The sequence below is a fragment of the Lepisma saccharinum genome, chromosome 26 (assembly GCF_977018435.1).
Source record: "Lepisma saccharinum chromosome 26, izLepSacc3.1, whole genome shotgun sequence".
NCBI classification, from domain to species: domain Eukaryota; kingdom Metazoa; phylum Arthropoda; class Insecta; order Zygentoma; family Lepismatidae; genus Lepisma; species Lepisma saccharinum.
In genome coordinates, this window is record NC_139254.1 from 8,725,709 (window position 1) to 8,745,527 (window position 19,819).

General features: G+C 38.4%; 1 protein-coding gene across 3 annotated transcripts in view; it reads right to left on the bottom strand.

The window, feature by feature from the left end:
* Positions 1-2,561: 2,561 nt before the first annotated feature.
* Nuak (Nuak family kinase 1) overlaps positions 2,562-19,819 on the bottom strand; it is a 173,222-nt gene continuing 155,964 nt past the window's right edge. For 2 of the 3 annotated variants that reach the window (XM_083112315.1, XM_083112317.1), the window contains exons 15-16: positions 9,327-12,741; positions 2,562-4,151 (exon numbers count right to left, since the gene is read on the bottom strand). In XM_083112315.1, coding sequence (XP_082968441.1) covers positions 3,992-4,151; positions 9,327-12,741 — 3,575 coding nt within the window. In that variant the 3' untranslated portion in view covers positions 2,562-3,991. Of the gene's footprint in view, positions 4,152-6,586; positions 6,715-9,326; positions 12,742-19,819 lie in introns of all 3 variants that reach the window. The other variant, XM_083112318.1, reaches the window with a different exon arrangement.

The window sequence follows — 19,819 nt, forward strand, 5'->3', positions numbered from 1 at the left end:
GGAACATTTTTTACCGGCTCAATTTAAGTACGGTCCAGGAATATTTTTTCCGGATCAATTTAATTCGGTCCAGGAACCTTTTTCAATTAAACAATACGAAACTTGGACCGAATTTAAATTGTGCGAGAAAAAAAGGTTCCAGTTCTGAGCGGAACCTTTTAGAATTTATGGGTTCCTGAATATTTAACAACCCTGATATGTAATATGATGGTTATTTGCTATTGACACAATCGAATTAACTTATATCAGGCATGTCATAATGCTTGGAACAATCTAAATGTGGAAAAATGAATTTTGTAGTTTCCCTTCATAATCAGGTGGTATTTGATGAGGGGGAATTTCTCCTCTGGTTGCTAACTTTTAGTACTTGGGGGAAGTGGGGAAATATATAATTTATTACAGCTGAGTCAATACCACTTTGAACCGATACTGATACTCTTGCAGATTACCACCAATACCGATACATTAAAATCTGTTCGAAACATTGATCAATATTGGTGTGTAAATATTCTTCTCCAATTGTATGCATCAACTTGCCAAGAAATTTGCTTTAGAATAATCAAGAATTACATAAGAATACTAAAATTGATGTTATGTAATCAAAAAAATAGTTTTTCGTGCAAAATAAAAATAAAGTTTGAAATTTGCATCATTTCCAGAATAATTTGTCTCTGCGAAAATATCACGTGGCATTTTTGTGGACCCCGTGCAAGACCAATATGTTGGAAAAGTATCAGTTGGATTCTACATTGGTATCGGCTCAGCCCTATAATTTTTATTATATCCAGTCAATTTAATAGTAGTTGCTGGAATTTCCCCCGCACTGGTAATTTTTTCAAATACCACACTTCCTATAACTCTCAGATGTCGTAAAATATTCACAAGTGTAATAATTTAAATTTATATATATATATAAAGATATCAATGAAGGATCCTAATTGGTCAACAAGATGGTACACACATGCTGCGGAAGAGAGAGAGAGAACCTTCATGATGCAGTCCATGCCCAATTTAGTAACTTCTTTTTTTTTAGTTACGAAAACTGCATTAGCTACTTTTTGCCTCTACATTTACTTAACATTTGATTTGAGTTTTCTTATTTAGTGTCGCTTTTCTGCCACTTTTCCTGGTTAATCATAACGATGAGTGATATGATAAAGTGACGAAGGGAAATTCAAAAAGAACATCCATGCCCAGGTCAGGATTCGAACCCAGGACCACTGGCATTGTAGTATGATGTGGTTAGCACTCCACCACGGAGGTCAGCTACTTGATAATAAATAATGTCTTTTAAATCAGTTAACCAATGTAGTTAGGTTTACCTAGTGCAAATTACCATATAATTTAAAGGAGGAAGTTGTACGTAAATACTATCATGTATCATCCACAATCAGTAATCATATAACCACACTGTCAAGGATTTGAATGTACATTAAGTAAAGGGGTGTCTCAGAAATATTTTCGTTTTTGAATCCGCCGTCTGGGGCAGTTTGCACATTACGGAGAAATGAGATAGATCGCAAACGCTTGGCAACATTGTTAATATTTAGTTGACATGGTGCACTTTACGGGGCAGCTACGTGCTTTTTGTGTTCTTGTGTTTTATGAAAATAATGATTCTTATGTTGTTGTGCGTCGTTTGTACCAGCATCTTTATAACCTGACAGGAATGAGAGACATCCCAAGCGCAAATTTAATTAAATATTGGGTGAGAAAGTTTGAAAACACTGGAAGCACTATGACGAGTAAACTGCGGGGACGTCCAAGGCCATCAAGATCGAACAGGAACGTTGTCCTTGTGCGCCAGTCTGTAAGTGAGGATCCTCACTTCGATGGGTGATCGAAAACTTAGTTCAAGAATAACTAAATGTGAAACATGAACGGTCACCATTTGTCTAATACTCTTTTCCACAAATAAAAATTTAATGTTTAAGCTTTCTTTCGGTAATAAATTTATCTTTATACAAAAAATTTAAGTATTTATTTTAATAGTTTTAAAAACTAAAATATTTCTCAGACACCCCTTATTTCAACATTTTGCAAATGAAATTTTCAGATTTCATCTCTGTCAATACAATCTGTCATTTCACAAATTGTTAATAAATGTTTACTTTTCTCTGAAAATAAACGTGAGTCATTTGAACTCCTCTAATGAATCCAGCTTATGGTAGGTCACGACAGAAGGTCATAACTGGTTATAATATCTTGTCATATGCATCAACAGTTCACATAACCCATCCCCCTTCCCAAATTTTGTAGAGTTTCAATACTGTATACAAATGTAGTATTCTGCCCACTATACAAGCTTATCTGGTGGTATTCGTTGAAAGTCTACTTTATGCACAAACAAGCTAATTAGGTGATCAGTGGTGATTCATTCATTCCTATTTTTGGACTTTTAACCACTGTGTTAATTTTAAAATACCAACGTTTCGGAGGTTGATTCTGCCTCCGTCTTCAGGGTAGTGTGTAATCTACTAAATCGTACTTCAATCCCTGGACACAGTGGTTAAAAGTCCAAATCTAAGAATGAAGAATTTAAAGAAAGAAAGGAATAGAACAATAATAAATAATTTTATTTACAAAAAAACAAAAAAAAACTCTACATCAGAGCACAGACTAATCTTAGGTAATATTTAAATTATACTCATAAATATATATATATAAACGATGGCATCTTGTTTTCGAGAAGTGACCAAGTAAGGAGCGAGGCCTTAGTCAACTCACGGTGATGTCCATTCACAACAATTAAATAAGCCCAGTTAACATTTATTACAATTCTGGTTACCAATGAGGAAAATCTAACAATAGCTAGTTATTATTCTGCATTTCTTGGCATTTTAACAGAACCTATACAGCCATATTTAAATTCAAATCAATTTAAAATCTTTAATAGTTTATACATTATTTTTTTTCAAAATCTAAATCTTGACATGCATATGGTATTCTAAATTGTACATTTTCTATCGTTACTATTTCAATTAATATAATATCTCACTTTCAATTACAAACCTTGCGACTGATTATAAACATCAGTAATTATGAGAAAGAAAAATGGTTGTACATTCTGGATATTCATTTAATGGAAGATATTAGTTATAATAAAATTTTCCCTATGGCAACATGCTCATGAAATCATCACTATTCGTAAGTGTACTATGATGAAAAAAAACGTACCTGTCTAAAATTACCCGACAAATATACATACAAATTCAGAATTTTATATAAGAAGATGGTTGTTCTTAAATCCCATCTGTTTTCCTGTACAAAACAAAAGGAAGTAAATGAATTTGTACTGAGTGAATCGTTGTGATCATATCTTTGTTACTTTTTCAAGGGGACACACTAGCACCATCTATCACAATGCCCACGCCCTTCCGAGGCATATTCGTTTTAAAATAGTTATAAATTACGCAATTTCATTATGCTTCTTTTTTCAAGCTCTTCCAAGACACTAAGTTAGAAAAAAACATTACGTCAGACGCACTATACACAGCAGGAAAAAAAATGCTAGTTGACAAGCAAAATATAGTCTCGAAGACATCTCGTAATTTTTTCTGAGCACCAAATTACAATCTCTTTCCATACTACACAAATATCTGACAACATTGCAGTTCGTTTTGATTTCTTGGTGTTTTTTTATTAAAAAAAACCTTGTTCCAATACAATGACTATGACACTAATAAAAACACACGTTAGACTTGAAAAATACCATATCACAGACACACATGAAAAAAAAAATATTTTAGGTAATACACATTACATCATCACTTTCCCAAAAGATGTTCTTTTCAAAAAAATATGCACTAAATCTTTTCGTTATATTTTCAGGACTGACAGAGTAAGATCAGTCTCATTTTTTTTTAAAAGTGAACCAGAGGGAAGCTATTTTGGCAGTTTTTCAATAGTTTTTTCTTGGCATTTTCGACTAAGTTTTACCCACAGACGACAACTGGTCCAATGGTGATATGGAATAGATTATGCCATACATCTAACATCTATTTGATGGTAGGTAGTGTCGAGAAAGCGATGGAGAGGTTGGGATCGGGGAGAAAGGTCTGTCAACTCCTGGTCTTGATGGCCAGTACATGGTTCCCGGAGTCCAAGAACCAACATTGAGAGTAGGGTCAGTTGGACTATACGAATGGTACCTGCAATAAATATGCATTCAAAATAAGTGAAGCAGTAGTTAGTTTTCATTCTTTGGCAGTGGTGTATTCTGGAAATTTGAGCTGGTTTACCGCAACAATTCTTATTTATTCTATACAAGGCGAGTCACTTAAAATTACTACCGGAAATTTTTCGCGAACAACAAAAAATATCGAAAAATACTGAATATTCAATAGTGGATTTAGACGTCGATAGTTTTACAATATCGACTCTTCGATATTTTAAATATTGACTCTACATCGATATATCGAAATATCGTACAGCTCTACTTCTAAGATGTTAGTTTCAAATGTCAACTTCACATTAAAATTAGTTGAGAACTACTTGAAATATTACAATGTAACAAATGCCATTCCTAATTAATTTTTCCCTACTTTCAATTGCACTAAAAATATGGGGTTTCCATTTTAAAAAACGTAAGTTTGTGTTGAAAATCGTCCTTCCTTACGTAGCTGAACGTATATCTGCGAAAGTAGTTTTCAATATTTGTTGTTCTTCCCAAAATATTTCCGGTGGTAATTTTTGTTGACTCACCCTGTATATTTATTATATATTAATTAGGTATAAGAGAAAAAAATACCAATGCAGGCATGCAAGTAAATAAAAAACAGAAGTCTGTCAACCATAATTTTTCCAGAAAAGTTGGTTTACCAGCATTAAACCAAGTAAAATGTAAGAATACACCACTGTTCATTAGGTCACTAAGATAGTAACAGATAATATTTACAGAGTTTTTGGGAAAACAATTACGTAATTTTTCCTAATATTTCAATATAATAATTTTGTCTCCCAATGGTACTTTGCAATCAAGATGTTCCAGGATCGTCCCCCTGTGGAGGCACTTGCACAGTGGTTTAGGATCTCACTTTCTAGTTATGATTAGCTCCCTGAGCATGTCGTGTTCTTAAAGCAATGACAAAAACTAATCCAGTGGATCTCATTGGTAACATAATGAAAAATAGATCCTTCAATATTAGCTCATATTTAAACATATACATCATCTTGGTATTGAATTCATTATTCTGCCATACACACATGCACTCACACCCTCAATATCACTCAGTGCTACATATTTCCACAAGTTTCCAAAATAACTATGCAGGAAATATTAATGATATGGTCCTAGCGTGCTACTGACACACAATTCAGTCATGCAAGTACCACACAAAAATGAACATATTTTTACCATTTAGACCCACACAGTGTCCAACGGTCTGTCTACAGATCTGACTTTCAAAGATTTCAAATGGAAGTTTCTTTAGTAGCGTCACATTTCTGCTACCTTTAGCTAATCACGATGATGAGGATGAGTGACGATCAGATTAAATTGACTCACAAAGAAAACTTATGCCAAGAGGAGGGGGACTTAATGAACGCTAGCCATTTAATGTGCTTAGCCGTCAGCTGGGGTTTGGAAAAATTAGGGTGCTAATTGAAATGAATACGTAGTGGATTCTAGATATCTAGACAGCCAGAAAACACTGGCGATGAGACTTCTCAACCGACAAGAAGGCACTTGACCGTTAAAAGGTCAGAGTTTTATTATCCTCAATTACAACAGTTTTTTAAAAAAATATGCAGTACAGTACATGATTTAAAAACTCTCCAAGCAATGTTACAAATTGATTAGAAACACTTTCAAAACACACTAAGATCTCAGAAAAGATGAAAAACGCATATTCTAGAAAACAAAACTGGAGGCAAAAAAGAGCATCAGTTAGAAAAATAAATCATTTGGACTTATGATATCCATACCAAACCTACTTTTGTGGTTCTAAAATACAGAGGGATCACAAATTATACAATGTATGGTGAAAGTACCAGGGACGGCACTACAGGGGGACTGAAGCCCCCAAAACTAGCCTCAGTAGTTCGGTATTTCATTTGTGATCACCCAGTATATAACCATATATTTACATCACAGTCATCATGCTCATCCACATCTTGGCATCCTACCCCCAAAACACTATTCGTGCATTTATACAAGAATATAACATCAAATAATTGCAAATTAGACCTTTCTGAAAAATTCTAGGGCAGATGTTAGGAAGGATTTGGAACACATAATGCATCAAATCAATTAAAACTATCAGCATAAAAATTCACAAAGCACACTTCACACTAATGATTATAAACTGCAATATGTGCATCTTTATACAAATTACTTGTACTTTCCCCCCCTCCCTTGTTTGGTTACTTGTACTCCCCTCCCCCTTTGTTTGGAAAACTCCTGGACTGATCACAGTACACAATAGACAAAACACTAGGGAGGATAGAGAACTGCATAAAGAAAGCAAATGATTCAAGCACTTGCTGAAAAAAAAGTCACTCATTGTACAAAAAAAGTGCAAAAATGGAAAGTTTCCACAATTATACAAGTCAAAAAAACCAAAGGTTGAAGATTTTCCCATCATACCTCATTATTGGACGAAGAAACAAGATGACATCCATCTTTATTTCACTTTGGAATCAAGTCTGTCTATTTTTTTTAATTTGCCTTCAGCACTTTGGAAATTACCACCCTCATCAATTTCCTTTTTATTTCTGTCAAAAATTCAAAGCAAGAAAAAAACTTAAATGATGAAACAAATCATTCTTTCCAAGCCAATAAGGAATCAGGCTAATACCTTGAGCAGGAATTGCAATCTTTAAATACTCTATGTGATCAAAAATATCCAGACACCAGGTAAAATGTGTGTGGCGCATAGTAGGCCACTCTGTGGTGCCATCTACAGCGAGATGAAGCAAGCTAGGGACCACTACAGGCAGCATAGTGCACGAGACAGCAGAATGGGTCGGTCGAAGGAACGTACAGACTTCGAACGTGGTGAAGTGATTGGGTGCCACAGGAGTAACAAGTCAGTGCACGAGATATCCACCCTCCTAAACATCCCGAAGTCCACAGTCGCCGATGTGATAATAAAGTGGAAACGTAATGGGACGTGTACAACCGCAAAACATTCTGGCCGAGCACCCATGTTGACAGACAGACCGCCGAGAGTTGAATAGGGTAGTACGAGAGAACCGGCAATCAGCGATCACCACCATCACACAGGAATTCCAAACCAGGGCAGGATGTAATCCTAGCAGCATGACTGTGCGACGTGAGGTACGGCAACGGACGAGCGGCTAACCACATCACACAACGAAACGCGAAGCGCTGCCTCGCATGGTGTAAGGAGAGGCACACACAGTGGAAATCCGTGATGTGGAGTGACGAATTGCGTTATACCATGTGGCAATCCGATGTTGTGTGTGGGTGTGGCGAATGTCTCATGAACGACATTTAGCATTCTGTGTTGTGCTGACAGTGAAATTCGGTGGAGGTGGGTTGACAGTGTGGGCATGTTTTTCCTGGAAGGAGCTTGGTCCCTCATTGCCTTGCACGGTACTGTCACGGCACATCATTACGTTGAAATTTTACAAACGTTCACGCTGCCTACCATCGAAGAACAGTTCGTGGATGATGATTGCGTGTTTCAACACGACAATGCGCCCGTCCACACTGCGGGCCGTGTGGACAGTGGTTTCAAGAGAACAACGTTCCACTTATGGTCTGGCCTGCGCAAAGCCCCGATTTGATTCCCATTGAACATCTCTCGGATGTTTTGGAACGCCGACTTCGTGCCAGACCATGCTGACCAACATCCACTGCTCTTCTCATCTCGGCACTCCGCTTAGAATGGGTCGCCATTCCCTTGGATACCTTTCGCCACCTGATTGCCAGTATGCCTGCGCGATGGAGGATCTTCGAACTTCACGCCCTAATTCCAGTGAGTGTCCGAATATTTTTGATCTCACACAGTATATTTCATGCTAAATTATCAGACTTTTTCTAACTTGCTTGAAACTGAATCAGTTATACAGGTATGTTAGAAAGTATTTTGTTTACTGGAAAATAAACATGCACAAAAAGATAATAGTTTTTTTTAAAAAAAGTAAAATAAAAAGCAAGTTCATTGTAATTGTGAAACTAAACAAATTACTAACAGTAAAGTGTAACACATAAAAAGCAAAATAAATGTAAGCAATATTATAAAATTAATAAAAAAAATATTATGAAATAATAAACCTTTGACTGAAGGCATTATATTGCATACGTGATGTTCTGTATTTCCATGTTGCAAATTTAATTGTTTTTCCCAATTAATTTCAAAGGATCACTGTTTCATTAAGCAAGGTTATGGTATGTACTTCCATCTCCACCCCAAACCAATAAAAACTGCAACATGAAAATACGGAAATTTATATAAGCAATACTTGGGCTTGCTTTAGACGAAAGTATTTTCCTTAACATTTATGCTATGACCAAAATATTACCGTGTACAGTGAAAAATCTTATGGCATTTCTCAAGGATAGGATAGGTCCTATTTCTGTAGTATTTTTCGTAGCATAACCAACCAGAAGTGAGCTCTAGGTCACGAGTGCAGATGTAAACAATGTATCACTTCACATTTGTAAAAGCCAATAACTATTCAACTGAGAGGAATAACGTTTCCCATAAAAAAAGTCTTAGGCAGAAATCAATGGCACTGCTTAAATACATACTTTATAACGTTTACAGTTTATTTTAGTTGTTTCAATTGTAAACATCATGCACTCACCATAGATGATATAACTCGATGTGCCTTTCATGCTGTACATATTATACATTGTAATTGCAAAAGCTAACCGAAATGTTACATGAAATGCTTCCGTGTAAAGTAGTATCTGCTGTAAGATTATTAGAAGCGTCTACATAGCATTTATGCTAGCAAAAATGCTAAAGGAAATGCTCCCGTCTAAAGTGAGTCTTAAACCAGTGGCAAACTGTCACAGACAGTCTTTTGTTGAGGCTAATTGAATTGCTAGGAGGCAAAAGAGCACAGGGGCCATCTACTGACACAGCTGCATGTTCACACTTTCACTTGAGTGTTTCTGGGACTCCATTGGTAGTTATAATACAAGAAAACGATTTGTTTACGGTAATATTTGAAATGTTATTTAGATATAAAAAAATCAGAAATAAACTTTAGATGCAAGTGCAAGTGAGATACTCAAACCTGCAACAAAGCCACGTGGTGTGGTGCACCATGTTTTCGTCATGCAACAGCTTGAACAGCTAAATCATTAATTGCATTTCTTACTTACTTTACAAAGATAAAAACCTGCATACCTTTTGAATTTCCTTGCTGATAGTGTGGTGTCCACTGGCCCCAAGTTACTCTCCCCAAGGTAATTTCTTAGTCTATGGATTCCAGAATCCCCAGCACCATCGATAATGGAAGATGGGTTGGAAAGCTTTGGCGTGATTCTAGTGCTGGACATATCTCTCATCTCTCTTGGCACATATCTGAGGTTTCCTTGGGGAACACTGAGGGATTTTGAATGTTCAATATGTCCACAGCTGCTCCTTCTGTATGGCAGGTCTTCATGTGAATTTAATGGCGAGTGCACGGGGATCGAGTGGGAGGGACATGTGGTCGAGGACATTCGGCGATCCATGCTGATGCCTCGTTTCCGATCCCAATACATTGGTCGGGTTACGGGGAATTCCCTTGAGCTTAACAGGTCAGACAAGTCGTCTGTGGTTCCGGAAATAATGGAAGATTTCCTGGAGCTTGAACCGGAATCGCCCGATTCATCGATGTTGCCATTCTGCAACCTTTCGTTGATGCCGGTCCTGTTCTTTGTGGAAGACCTTTTCTTGTACGATGGTTGTTCCGCATCACCCTTTGAGTATGAGGTTGGCTTTTGTATGTTACCTTCGTGATCTTGACTGGAAGACTTTTGTGGGTGCGAATGGTGAGTACTTTTGTGAGCAACACTCGACCCGGAGCTACTGTAATTTATGTCATCGACCAAGTCGTGATGGTGATAGAGCTTCTTCGGCAGTGAGTACTGATGATCGAACGAATCTCTACTTGATGATTTTTTGCTCTTAGACTTCTTACGAGCCATAGCCATGTCGTTGAACCTAGAGTAGAAGCTCTTCCTTCTAATCCTCTCGCTAACGCTTTCGTCATCTGCCAAGGAAACATCCTTGTCCAGGCTGTCGGAGCACACGGACCAGGAATCGAAGCTGTCTTCCGTCGGAGAAACGAGCGATTCGTCTAAACACTCTGAATCAATGCCGTCAAGTTTCTTCACTGCTGCGAAACGAACCTCGTCTTGAGAAACAGATTCCTCATCTTGAAACGAGCTGTTGAAGCTTTTGTCTTCACTTGGTGTACCCAGTACGGAATCAACGCTGATTCTCTCGCTGGAGTGAGAATTCATGTTCAACGGGAGGAGAGCCTTTTGCAGTTCTAGACTGAGAGGGCGAACAGCAGGCTTGGGTTCACTAATTTTGGCATTCTCTTCCAGCCTAGATAAGCTGGATTCCTCTTTAGGAACTTTACATTTCTTACTGTTCTTCCTGACCAATGTCTTCTTGATGTTATCAGAAGAGACTGGCAGAGAAGGTGGCACACTTTCCTCCACTTTATTACTCTCGTTTGAATTAATAAATGCTGAGCAATTTTCATCCTTGCCGATAACTGAATTCAATCCTGCTTCAGTTTTCGAATTCCTCGACACTTGCCTGTCTGCTGGTAATTTCGAGCTACCGTCCTTGGCAACCATCTCAATTCTCGCAGCATCTTCACACTTTCTGTTCTGTATGGGCAATGAAGACTTCTTTTTCTCCTTGTTTTCCATTGAAGGGTTCCCAAACTGTTCAGACGGTAGGGAATTAATAAACTGAGCCTGCTCTTCCTTGCTTATTTCCTTTCTATAATTTCCCTCAGTCTGCAAAATGCTGTCACTTGATGAACCAGCATAGACAGACTGTGTCCTGCGCAAGCGAGACAGTACGGATTTTTTCGGAGGCTTTTCTTCGTTCTGCGGAGCTTCTTCAAATTTTCTGAACAGTCCCAGAACAGAATTTACCTTATTTCCCAGCTTGCCTGCTTTGGGGTGTCCACCCTGGAGCACCTCGCAACTCTGGCTCCGAGTGCAGTTATTGGCAGACACTGCACGTTTCAGCAATGACGATTCCGTAATGGCTTCAGAAGGTTTGGAGGTTTTCTCTTTCAACGATGAAATTGCTTGATCTACACGGCTCTTTGGTCCAGCCGTGTCCTCCCCTCGGAATTTTTCCAGCCTCTTCTCTATGGAATGCAAAAATCTGTTTTTCAATGTTTCTTCTTTTTTTGCTTTCTCTGCCTTTTCTGCAGCTTTCTGTGCATCCTTTTCCTTGGCATATACACTCTCCTCTCTTGGTGTTTCGTAGAAGTCAGGCCTTAAAAAACGTGATATTCTGCGAGGTTTTGCTTCCAGTGTTGCACTCTGGTCATTAGCTTTATCATCTTCATGTTCCTTGGTCAATTTTTCAGCCATTGCTTTTCTTTCAGCGTCACCTTTCTGGTCTTCATTTGGCTTGAAAAACCTACTCAGGACTGATCTATCTGGAGTGTTTCGGACATCCAGGTGGGAAGGTTTCATTATATTGTTAATTTCCTCGTTGTGAGTGGTAAGGCCTACTATGCTTTTCGGCCTGCTCTGCGACCTTGTGTGTGATTTTTTACCGTCCTGAACATCGTGAGATTCTGCAAAGCTGTTGCTAGGCCTCAATGCTGCCGGCATGCTCTCACGGAGCTTGGCATCTCTCGTCAAGGATGACGAACGAGTACGAAGAGACACCGGGCGTTTTTCCTCACTACGCTTCGTTGGCTTTGCAGTTTCATCCTTGGATGCCGGGACAGGAATGCCCGATGAATGTATACTCCCTGATCTCCTCGAAATATAATCAGTCTGTTTCTTAGGAATCTTTGTGTCAACTTTACTTTCACCGTTAAGAATCACTTCTTTTTCCCTCCTTGAGTTTCGAGCCGTTTCTGAAGCAACACTATTACGGGAAGCATTTCTGGAAAACTGACTTTCGTGAGGATAATCGTGAGATGAAGGAAACTCTCCGTATATGGTGTACGGTCTTCTCTCCTGGCCAGACATGTCACACAGCTTTTCACCCCGGGGCTCGTGTAGCTGATCAGTTGCAATATGAGAATGTCTGCGATTTTCACGAAGGGTTCTGTAAGAATTTAACTGGGTTTCATTCAGGTCACTATGCTGTCTCGTGAACTGTGGTGGGAATTCACGACGATAGTTGCAATCATTATTTGAATGGTTCTGATTGGGCGAGGGAGGGTCGATGTAATCTAGGGTTAACGAACGCCCATAGTTAGACAGCCTATGAACGTCCCTTTTCTCGGGATAACTTTCCCCTGCACTTATTTGCCTCCTGAAGTTTTTGGGGCTCGATTTATCGTTTGATCCTGCATGTAACGAAAGTGCACATGCTAGTCTTCTGCTAGCCAGTGTTCTTTGCACATTCGCTTCCAATTCACTGCTTAGGCCATGTTCTCGTGTGGGCGAAGGTGATGTTTTCTCAACACAATCAGGGATGTCGTGTAGTTCCTGACTGGGGCCTCGCGAATGATACCTCTGGATCCTCCTGGCTAGGCTAGGGGTGTAATAGGAGAAGGAATTGCCGCTCCGTTCACTTGCAGTATCGCTATCAAAATCTTCATTTCCGTGAGGCAGGCCAGACCCTACACGAAAAAAAGGAGGGATTACAATTAAATAGGTTTTCATTGTTTTTAACACTAGAAATGTACTTGCACTCTTCTGTCCTGTATGGTCATGAACATTTTAGTTTATTTCATCTTGTAAAACTCTCGTATAAAAAGGCTTTGAATGATTCTTATGAAGAACATGAATGCTTCGACAATTTATTACAAGTGTATTACATGATTAACTAAATTAAAATCCTTTATACACATAAATTAAGCACTGCAACAATACTGATGCACTTATGAATATTTTTTATGAAAATATTTGCTACGAATAAATGCCCTGACAATTAATTACTAATTCATAGTGCAAAATTAGGCAACTGCCAAAATTTGTGCTGTTGCAGCACTGGTATACTTGCTCACAACTGAATTTCTTTGGTTTACGACAATGTATGTTATTGTTTTGCAATCCGTCTTTGTAATATACGTGATTGTAAGATTGAGGGGGCCTACGAGGTGTGGCTAGAAAATAACCGGATTGATGTTGCTGCCGACAAACAACAAGCGCACCAAGGTCAAGTGGTACGTGACTGTATAACGTGATCTCCTGCCTATCGACTGTGTGATTTTCCAGGGTACACAGTGCTCAGTTCCGCTGTACCTTGTGGACAAAGTGAACCATACATCTGTGCTCCATCGGAAAAATGTTAAGTGTGAAAGTGGAACAGCATAATGAAACTCGGAAAATCCGCCACAGAAACTTATGTTTTGTTGAAGGAAGTGTACGGAGATGAGTGTTTATCACACACGCAAGTATTCGAGTGGTTTCAAAGGTTTAGAGAGGGACGAGAAGTGATTTCGGATGACTTGAGTCCTGGACGGCCTTACACGTCAAAAACAGAATCAAACATTGCAAATGTTGGTGAATTGATTCGGAAAGATCGTCTGTTGAGTATTCAAGCTATTGCAAAACAACCAACATTATTACATTATGGTACTGACGACTCTTCGTGAGCGAATAAGACGATGACTACCTGATTTGTGAAAAAGCAAGTCATTGATTCTTCATTAGGACAATGTTCCTGTCCACACGGCATTGTCAGTCAAGACTTTTTTGGCCAAGCATGGGATCCCAGTGTTATAACATCCACCCTATTCACCGGATATCACTCCGTGCAACATTGCTATATTACCATATTTCTTTGAATCTAAGCTAAAATTTTTTTAAGGTTTTGGACGTTGAAAATTTAGTTGGATCTGAGTATGTATGTATAAATTTAGCATGGTGGTGGCATAGTGGTAACATCGTTGCCTTGTAATCAAGGGGTCAGGGGTTCGATACCCAGTGGAGGCTCAGATTACACTTTAAACTGTAGGTCCAGACCCAATTAGCCTTACTATGCATGAAGTGGACTTAAAACATAAAAACTCCCAAAAAACTATTAGGTATTAGTGGAATTTGCCAATTTCAGCGTAAAAGCTTTTTCATGAATGTTTTACCGAAATATCCATCTTGATAAAATTCATTTGTTGTGTGACAACAATCAACATTTCACAACAAGCAGTCGGTCAATTTTTTTAGAAGTAGCACGAAGGGGAAACAAAGGAAGGAGGTTTATTCTTGTGCTGCTTTCAGTAAAGAAGTGGTCAGCTTTGGTAAATTGCACATTAAACGGATATTCAAAATGGAGGCACAGAAGCGTCCTTTTTGCGGAGTACGTCTATATAGATAGTATTTCAAAATTAATGGTTCTTGTATTGCAGCAAGTAATTTTTATAGACACCACCTTTTCATGCTATTATTGGTCTAAATGGGTTATTGGCAATCAAACAATCCATTGTTGATGCTTTGTCGGTTCCTGAAAAATATATTTTTTGAAACATGGAATTAGGGCCGCCATGGTCTAGTTGGTAGGGTGCTGGTTCGATTCCTGGGGTGGGTGTTCTAAGGTCGGAATTTTACCAGCCTTGTCGCTGCATAAAGAACCTCTGGAGCTCACCCAGCCTCAAATAAATGGGTACCTGGGGACAACCCTAGAGGGTAAAGGTGGCCAGAGTATGGAGCTGATCACATCACGTCCAAAATGGCCAGGATCGAGATATGTGGGGGGCCCTACCCTCCCAAAATCCCCAAAATGTGCCTTCATGGCATGGTGCCATATGCAGGGGGGGACTTTACCTTTTACCTTACATAATACGGAATGCTAATTTGAATTGTTGTTTCAAGTCCATTTTATGCACAGAAAGGCTAATTGGGACTGGACCTACAGTTTTAAGTGGGATCAGAACCACTATGTGCCTCAACCGGGTATCAAACCCGGGACGCCTTCATTACAAGGCGACGACGCAATCACTGGACCTTCGGGGAGGTTGGAATGTTAATTTCCTTCAGAGTTTGTATATAGATTGCGTTTCTAAGCTTCATTTTGCGGGAAGACTTTTTATAGTATTTTTAACATTATTTTCGATTAAACGATTTTGCGGTTGCATCTATATAAAGAGGATTTCTTTTTTGGATGCACTTTCCTTCAACGTCGCCTCACGGAAGGGGTTAAATGTAAAGTTATTTTGTGTGCTGAGGAATTTGGAAAACATGAAGTTGGTCGACCTGGACATCAGATATTTCTACTGATGGTGAAAGTACTGGTAGTGGCATTGAAGATGATACTGATTAAAATGCATGTGCTATTATTGTTCAAATGATAAATCAGGATTTCTAAAATAACACATGCAAAATTCTTGAATTTTTCATGACTTCTGTTTTCCTCGTTTTTCTTAACCTTTATTTATACAACCGCTACTTATGTAAAGTTGGAAATTAAGAAAATAAATATTTACCAAAAGACCAGCTAAAATGAAAACTCAAGCTGTATTTAACAAAAGAATTAAACTTGCTTCATCTATTAATACATCCTGGACTTCATTGATCGACTAGCGAGAATCTAGTCTGGACCCACAGCCAGTATAACCTCATGTGGGGCTAATTGTGTTTGTAATTGTCCCTTCATCCATCTTATCTTACCACAATTCATCCTCATCTTTGTGATTAGCCAAAGGGGCAGAAAAGTGAAGTAAAATGAACTAAATCAATCATTGTGATAGCAAAAATTGTTAAACACAAGTATAATTTCTTGACTTTTTATTGACATCTTGACCTACTTGTTGATTTCTTTACTTTTCTTGACTTTCATAACTTATTGACTTGTAGACTCATTGTGCATCTTAAATTGGAAGATTTTTTCCTCAAAAGCTGAAACAATAATTAAAGCATCTTGGATTCAAAGAAATATGGTATGCATGGTTTTCGCTAACCCTCCCTTTCCTGTACCTGATACCAGATAATTTCAGCCTAGCTGCCTAATTTCGTAGCTGCTTGTATTGACCAAGTACCTTCCGCAATAAGTTAACCATTACATCTTATAAGCATCTCATTCGTTAGCAATGGTTTGAATTTATTAACTCACATTATTTCACAGCCAAAATAGCCACCCACCATGATGTAGTGGTTAGCAATAGAATCCTGAGTTAAGACTATGATGTTTGTGTTTGATCGAATTCATCCAATTCATCTAAATCATAGCAACATTTCCATGAAAGCAATTTTTGAGCAATTTCACAACTAAGCAACCAATTTACCCTAGCAAAGTTTTATTTATTGAGTAATTCCATTGGACAATGTCTTTACACTCAATTTAAAGACATTAATACTTCCGAGTACCACAGTAGGGATATGAATTTACTTGTATTTATTAACAAATATTCTGTTGAGAAAGTTATTGTAGTTCAGAACAAAACTATATGTACACATCCACACACACACATATATATGCAGTTCACCTTCAGTTATGATAAGCTCGACTATATGTACCTTTCAATTCCATTGCCAAAAATGAATATTGGTAGATGACATTACACATACATGCTAAATTATATAATTACTGGAGATATGACAGAAATAGAAGCTTACATATAACTGCTTAAAAGCTTGTGCAAAAGCCTGTAACATTTTTCCTAACTCAAAAAGTAATCTTGTGCCATTTACACACTTGAAACATGAGTCAACCACAATTTTCTTTAGGTACCTGAGGATATTCCGCACAAAAGAGAAGTACATTTTGAGTTACTTAATAATGTTGTTGTTTTAAAATTCTTTAAATCTCTTAAATACAGTTCTAATTTACATTGTGCTTAATACACACTGCATTAAAAATGCATGTGAAATATTAGGATTATAAAATTTCAAATGTTTCCTAACTTGCTTGTATTTGTAATTCCTATCCTATCTTCTTGTTGTACAGTGAAGCATCTCATATAAGCAAGCAATTTTAGAAAAAAATAATATCTTCACTAAAGTATGCCAAGTAAGGAGGATCGTTAATTTTCTTCTTTCATTTTGTGCAAATTTGCAATGATGTAGCGTGCTATTCAATGGTAGCATTGAATGGCAATGGGCCTAATTTTGAGGGGGTAGAATCAAACTGGGCCTAATTTTGAGGGGGTAGAATCAAACTGGGCCTAATTTTGAGGGGGTAGAATCAAACTGGACCTAATTTTGAGGGGGTAGAATCAAACTCGACCTAATTTTGAAGGGGTAGAATCAAACTGGGCCTAATTTTGAGGGGGTAGAATCGAACTGGGCCTAATTTTGAGGGGGTAGAATCGAACTGGGCCTAATTTTGAGGGGGTAGAATTAAACTGGGCCTAATTTTGAGGGGGTAGAATCAAACTGGGCCTAATTTTGAAGGGGTAGAATCAAACTGGGCCTAATTTTGAAGGGGTAGAATCAAACTGGGCCTAATTTTGAAGGGGTAGAATCAAACTGGGCCTAATTTTGAAGGGATAGAATCAAACGGGGCCTAATTTTGAAGGGGTAGAATCAAACGGGGCCTAATTTTGAAGGGGTAGAATCAAACTGGGCCTAATTTTGAAGGGGTAGAATCAAACTGGGCCTAATTTTGAGGGGGTAGAATCGAACTGGGCCTAATTTTGAGGGGGTAGAATCGAACTGGGCCTAATTTTAAGGGGGTAGAATCGAACTGGGCCTAATTTTGAAGGGGTAGAATCGAACTGGGCCTAATTTTGAGGGGGTAGAATCAAACTGGGCCTAATTTTGAGGGGGTAGAATCAAACTGGGCCTAATTTTGAGGGGGTAGAATCAAACTGGGCCTAATTTTGAAGGGGTAGAATCAAACTGGGCCTAATTTTGAAGGGGTAGAATCAAACTGGGCCTAATTTTGAAGGGGTAGAATCAAACGGCCTAATTTTGAAGGGGTAGAATCGAACTGGGCCTAATTTTGAGGGGGTAGAATCGAACTGGGCCTAATTTTGAAGGGGTAGAATCGAACTGGGCCTAATTTTGAAGGGGTAGAATCCAACTGGGCCTAATTTTGAAGTGGTAGAATCCAACTGGGCCTAATTTTGAAGGGGTAGAAACACACTGGGCCTAATTTTGAAGGGGTAGAATCAAATCTGGGGGAAGAGATTCAAAAAGTTTACCATGCAATAAAAACAGCACCCAGCATTATTTGCAAAATAACTGAGGTTTGCTAAATCACAAATATTACTCTTTAATGGTTTGTTCCTCAGATACCCTAACTTGAAAATTTTTAATAAATTGATTTTTTTTGGGGGGAGGGGCACGTGCCCCCTCTCTGCCCACATCAAGTTAAGCCTATGGTTTTCTCTATTCCAACCTTATGTATTACTGCCTCTCACCACCCCACACACATACGCACATGTATTAACAATATAAAGGGTCTGTGTGATTGCAATGTATCAAAAAATTCAAATTCAATTCAATTAAAGAGGATATACAAGGTTATTTCAAACTCGACGTATTCCTTTGAAGGTGTGATAGTACAGGAAATCTGCAACAAATTTAACCCTAAAGTGCCTTATAACAAGGGGGTCAATTTTCGAGATATTCCACTTTTGTTGATTTTGTTAAAAAAACTCCCAATTTCGAGGTTCAAAATTAAAATAAGAAAAAAGTGGTGATCGAATTCAAGTTGTTTTAATTTGTATGTCATGCCAACACGTTGACAATGTTTTATGAACAGTAAAACAATCAAATCCGCCAAACATTTTCAAAGAGCAGGTCAAAAATTACTCTATCTTTCAATTTCCAATGAAGTTGCTTACCAAAAAACAGTAAATATCTTAAATTATCAATGAGACACTAAGCGTAAAAACTACTAGAAAAACTCCCTTGTTTTATCAGCTGTCCAACGATGTATTATAATGTTCATAAAAAATTAAAAAATCCTGAAGAAAAGTTCAATAACAATGGGACAGGTAGAGTGTGACTATGAAGTAGAAATTGAAAGAACAATTAAATGAAAGAACATTTGCATGTAATAATGGATTTAGTTCACAAGGTAAAAAAAAAAAAAGTGAAAAAGGTAAAGTGTTCCCCTGTGCTTAGCACCACGCCATGAAGGCGTATAGGGGGTGTGGGGGTAACGCCCCACACTTTCTTGATCCGGTCGTGAGTGGGGGTGATGTGATCAGCACCACGCCCCTGACCGCCTTTACCCCCCAGGGTTTCCCCAAGGTACCCATGTTATTCGACGCTGGGTGGGCATCTTTCTCAAAATGTTCTCTTCTATGTCGAATACACAACCGAACCTGCTTCCTTACTTTTGTTTTAGTTACTCTTGAAATGAAACATCGTCACATTTCTTCAGCCGCATCAATGATTCTTGGTTTGATATTTCCACGGAAAGCACTGGTGTTGAGTAAACGTAGGCCTTCATGTGCCCCCACACATCAAAATCGACAGGAATCAAGTAGGGACACCTTGCAGGGCATACGGTGACTCGATAGTGCGCTGGACAGTCGCAGTTAAAAACGTCTTCCTGAACCTGTTGGTTCCAATTTTGCAGGGTATCTTTGTGTTTTGGTGCACAAAAATGGAGATTGTGGAGTCACCGTAGGGCAGTGTCTGGACGCAACTTTTCCAAGGAGTTGGATTGGCAGGGTAGGGGCAATCCCGTGGCCTGCAAGGTGTCCTGACTTGATTCCTGTCGATTTTGATGTGTGGGAGCACATGAAGGCCTACGTTTACTCAACACCAGTGCTTTCCGTGGAAATATCAAACCAAGAATCATTGATG